This window comes from Osmerus mordax, chromosome 2 (assembly GCF_038355195.1).
Source record: "Osmerus mordax isolate fOsmMor3 chromosome 2, fOsmMor3.pri, whole genome shotgun sequence".
In the NCBI taxonomy this organism is placed as follows: Eukaryota; Metazoa; Chordata; class Actinopteri; order Osmeriformes; family Osmeridae; genus Osmerus; species Osmerus mordax.
Window position 1 is genome coordinate 17,680,101 of NC_090051.1, and position 5,151 is coordinate 17,685,251.

Below are 5,151 nucleotides of genomic sequence, written 5' to 3' on the forward strand. Positions count from 1 at the left end.
AAAGAGAACGGCGGAGAGATGGAGAAAAGGAGAGAAAGAGATAGAGAGAAAGAGACAAAAGAACAAAAGACAGAGAAAAGGCGAAAGCAGGAGATTTGGCTCGATGAGTGAGAGGCCACACAGAGAAAGAAAGAAAGAAAGAAAGAAAGAAAGAAAGAAAGGAGGAGAATGCAGACGAAAGAGATAATCAATCGGTGGCCTTCCACTGTCAGGCTGTTGGGGTATTTGGAGGAGAGGATGAGGAGAGGGGGAAGGGAGGGAGGAGGAGGCTGATGGATGGAGGGCGGGCCGTAGTGTCTCCCCAGGGACTGGCTGGGTGGATGGCCCAGCACGGACACACGTGCTGCATGATGACACATAATAGGCCACTGACACCAAGCAACACACTGTCCTGTAGTGTCGGCCGCAACACAGCACCGTCACCCAGACACATTCCAAATCCGTCTTCTCAAGATTGCCAGGAACTGCATGGCGGGCTTCCTCACACCCGAGCTGGGAGGAGAGTGTACCGGTGTCAGCTCCAAGCTTGACCAGAAACAGAGGCGCGCAGGACGTAGAGGTTGAGGGAGGATGGTAGACTGACCCCTGGTAGCAGCAGAGACCGCTGGACTCCTGAGATCTTTAGGACCCAGTCATGACCAAACCCCTCCATGTTATAAACACTGAATGAATTTGAACCTCAGACCCAAAATCCCATGGAGAGAACTAGAAGTTCCAGTTCTGACTTTGAGGAGTGCAGGAGAGAGAATGAGGGAGGCCCGGAAAGCTTCATGAGCTGGATGAAAAAACGTGGCCCCGGTAACTCAAGATTACCAGTCAAACCACGGTAATCCTCTCTGTGAGGAGAGCTGAGACTTTGAGGAGGAAAAATGTCAAGTGGGTCTCATCAGTGTTGCGTTTGCTCTGTTTACTGGAATGAACTAAGAGTGCTGACTGAATTTGAGATTCTGACAATAATGGACTAAAGAGAGAGAATTAAAAAATAAAATTCAGGCAGGTTTTGCTGAAAGACAGGCACAGAGACAATAAGACAAATATTAAGATAAAAAGGAGAAAGAGAGAACTCTGACTAAAGTGTCAGCCAACAGCAGGTCACTGTGGTGTGAAGTCCGTGGGGCACTCGAGCACCCAACACCATCGACCCACACACTTCCTGGTTCACCCTCTAATGGAGAAGTAATGGACCTGACTCCATTAGGACCACAGCCTGAACAGGCCTGTTCCTACTGGAGCATACCACTACCTGGAGGGAGTAGGGGGGAGAGCTCATTAAACACCAGAGCTCAACTCATACATCTAACCACATGTCTATGAAATAATTAATTGTTAGAACTATTTTGAATGTCGTAAACTAACCATGTCTATGTTGTACAGGATATTGTGTGCCTACGGATGAACATAAAATGTACCTTCTGTGAAGTTAACGTTGACTCAATGACTGGGAAACCAGTGACTCAACAGTATTGTTTCCAAAGTATTTCCCCCACGGCACAAATGAACACAGCTCTAACCGTAGATTTGTCCACTGTCTACTGATGTCTAAATGACTTGGCAGTCAGTAGGATGTTCCCTTTTCTGTTCTTTCAGACAGACACACAAAACACAAACACACACACACTCTGACGCAAGAGCGTTCCTCAGCAGAGTTACTGGCAGTGCTCTTCTTTAGAAAGGCTGACGGGCTCTGCCGTGTGGTTCCTGTACCCCTCACAGTCACAGAGGACACGGGATGGGCAAGGTGAACTCTGGTGCGAGCCTCTGTCCCACTGTGAATCTACTCATCTCTACGTGAGTGAACGTCTCCACCGAGTGTCTCCACCGCATGACCCTCCTGGAAGGAGGTCTTGAACACCTCTAGAGTGTGTGACAGATCAGCCAGTGGACAGGGTGGATGTGAGTCTGGCCGTTGCATCTGCAAGGTAGATGAGCTGGGCAAGAGCTGGATAAACATTACCTTAAAAAGCCAACACACTAGTGACAGTTTCACAGTTGTTCCTGCACATGTTGCATGTACGTGTGTATATGTGTGTGTTAGAGTAAGCGTGTGGGGGAACATGGGTTATCTAGGTTTTCTTTCATATTTTGTTGCTTGGCAGTATTTATTTGGTGTAGATTTATGTTATTTTATGAGGGCTGTGATCAAAGAGCCCCCGACATAACAGTTGTACTAGCTTGCCCCCTATTGGTGATATTCCACCACAAATGGAATAAAATGTACACATAAAGAACAAATTCTGAGCTGTTAAAAAGAAACCTGTGTAACGAAAATTAAATCTTCAAAATCTGCTTGTGTTGACAACAGTGTTAGAGGCGGCCCCCAGAGTAGCAGTGACTTTTTCAGGGTGCTTACCCTTGAGGAATCAGGTGACAATCTTTCTGTTTCTTATCGTGCTATAACAAAGGTCATTCTGTCTAAAATCAAAAGCTTAGCACATGTCCTGATTTCCCCTCTCAGTATCCCCTCCCCTCTTCCGCCCACAAACCTTCATGGTGATGGGTAGCCATAGTGAGAAACAAAGCATGTGTCAGCCTTGGCCCATTCTACTGTCACTTTCTTTTCACACCTGTGGTCCTTGTTATTGTCTGTCTCTGTGTGTGTGTGTGTGTGTGTGTGTGTGTGTGTGTGTGTGTGTGTGTGGTGTGTTTTTGAATGGAATTCAGGCTATGTCTCCCCTTTCTTATTTTTGTCAGTTATGAAAGCCTTCATTTAACAAGACCTTGAATCCTTTCAATAGCTTTCATTTACAATATCGTTCTCTTTTTCTGTCTCTCTTACTCGCATGCACACACACCACACAAGCACCGCAGAGTACGAGGAAGAATCTTGGTTCTCGTCTGCACCTGTCTGTTGGTGAAAGCCTTCATTATTGATGTGCTTCCCATTCATCCTGTGTGGGTTACATACCTTTGTGAGTAAGAGAAAAATGTATTCAAGCAATTCTTTTTTATCAGCAATTGCAGAAATAAGCAGAGATAGTATTTAGCGAGTTGAAAGAAAGAAATGTACCCCTTTCTCAATTCCCTGTCCCTGGTACTTTGTGTTGACCAACGGCGCCCTCTCCTGCCTTCTTTGTGAAATGAAAATTAACACATTGATTCATTTTCAAGAGGACGTCAACGCAATTGCAAAATTACATTTAATTAAAAAGAGCACAGAGAAGACAGATTAATTAACACCATCTCAGTACCCAAAAATAATTTCTATTTCTCATCCAGACAAGGGTAAAGGGCATTATGAAAATGATAAACTGATCTCAAGATGAAAAGGAAACGTAAGCTTGCAATGTACATGGTGGTACTATGTAATTTTGTAACATAGGTAACGGTTCATTTTAGATAATCAATTTCTTAAGAAATACACGTTTGACATATGTAAAATCCAGTACTGAAAGAGAAGCAAGCTTGTCCAGTAGCATTTCTTTCCAGATCACAATGGATTCTTCAATTTATGCTGACAGCTGAGTAGATTACACCATCCCCATCCTGTTCAATAAGAAAAAAAAAATATAACAATGTAACAAAATAAATATTTTTTTCTGCACATGAATCTCACATCAAGTTCTCAGATCATTTTTACTTTACCCCACTTTTTTCAGAATTCCCATTTTGCTCTGTATAAAGGAAAAAGGTGCACATTTTGATCATTTAAAAAAAACAAATGTTTGAGAGTTTACCCTGACCCATTGGATTTTTTTAATTATCAACTCACCTCTAGGCTTTAGTCCACTTAAAGAGATGCAAGAGTAATGGATGTCCATGTTGTTCTCTCCCTCTGTTGGACTCCTATGACTGTCTGGAACTACATTCACACACAATATCTGGTTATTCTCACTAGATATCTACCTGACCCTGTCCTCATCCCTCCCCCCACACACTGCAGGTGCTACCAAAGCAGAGCTACATCCAGAATGTTCCAGCGGTGGATCACCATGGATGCGTCTGTACTGTACTCAGTGTCTGTATAGATCACCTTCGTCTGGGGGGTTGTTTGTGACGTTGCCGTAGACTGGGTCATCCTGATCAGTCAGAGAGGGCGACGCTACAACTTTCAAACAAGAGGAAAAGCACAAGGAGATTGAATCCCAATACATTACAGTGATATTGCTAAGTGCATTATGTACCAGCTGAGAATAAAACCGTACTACACACTGCTCAGCACAGGCCTTGAAGCTGTCTCTCTGTTTCTGGCTCCCCTGTAGTAGAACAGCAGAGCCACAGTCAGGATCCCAGTGAAGAGCAGCACAGAGCAGGCCACAATCATCCCAAGGTGAAAGGGGTTTACTTTGCCACCTAACAGACAGACAGACAGACAGACATGGAGGATTTCAGTCGAATGGTGTCACAGATTGAAAGTTTGATTTGTTTTAAGGGCTGAAGCCTAATTTTTTTAGATGGCGTCTAGATAGAGGAAGACAATTCCCAAGAGATGGAGGAGAGCTTCCATATCTAGTCATTTTTTGTTTTGCAGAAGTTCTATGTTGAGTGAACTGTGTAATGATATTTCGGATTACTTCAATAGAAAGAAAATACTATCTTCATGATTTCACCCAGATCTTCAGGTCCTACCTGCATTTGGGATGGGTGTAACAGGAGTAGGGATCTTCTCGAAGCTGTCTGTGAGGTTCAGGGTTACTCTGGCTCTGAGCAGGCCCTGAGAGAAGACCACACACTCCCAGAACAGCTGGTCTCTATGGAGGCTGGGCAGGGTCACACTGAGCAGCCTGCTGTCTGTCAGGACTTCCTGTCGGACCATCAGCACCCCGCTGCCCTCTCTCCTCAGCCAGGCCAGGGTCACTGGGACATCGCTCAGCTCTGACAGCTCACAGGTGAGGACCACTGTCTGGTCCCTACCCTCGTCACCAGAGGGCGCAACAGAAACTGGTGGAGAAAAGATCATGACTCAATCTCATTCTTACAAATGAACAATAAAATAAATATGTATGCACAATGACATGAATATACACTACAACAAATATATAGATGGATAACATCTGTGGATTTAATATAATTGGTTATCATGTGTAGTGATAGAACTGTAGTGTACATGGACTTACCTTGAATAGTAATGAGTTTCACTAAGACACGCTCATGATTATTAAATATGCATCTGTATTCTCCACCATCTTCAAATATCAGTGGTGAGATATGCAT

General features: G+C 44.1%; 1 protein-coding gene across 1 annotated transcript; it reads right to left on the reverse strand.

The window, feature by feature from the left end:
* Positions 1 to 3,104: 3,104 nt before the first annotated feature.
* On the reverse strand, positions 3,105 to 5,151 carry LOC136967331 (uncharacterized). The gene is made up of 7 exons (XM_067261113.1): positions 5,055 to 5,151; positions 4,567 to 4,878; positions 4,150 to 4,290; positions 3,971 to 4,045; positions 3,710 to 3,799; positions 3,583 to 3,611; positions 3,105 to 3,483 (listed from the first exon to the last, which is right to left on the reverse strand). Exons 1-7 carry the CDS (start codon positions 5,149 to 5,151, stop codon positions 3,442 to 3,444), a joined length of 786 nt encoding a protein of 261 aa, XP_067117214.1. The 3' UTR covers positions 3,105 to 3,441.

What these genes read in the sequence shown, in the direction of transcription:
- LOC136967331 (XM_067261113.1), bottom strand. Translation starts at nt 5,151, where the DNA reads ATGCATATCTCACCACTGATATTTGAAGATGGTGGAGAATACAGATGC. An exon ending in GAAACTCATTACTATTCAAG is followed by an intron (nt 4,879 to 5,054) that starts GTAAGTCCATGT and finishes TTTCTCCACCAG; the next exon opens with TTTCTGTTGCGCCCTCTGGT. An exon ending in TTCAAGGCCTGTGCTGAGCA is followed by an intron (nt 4,046 to 4,149) that starts GTGTGTAGTACG and finishes CTTGTTTGAAAG; the next exon opens with TTGTAGCGTCGCCCTCTCTG.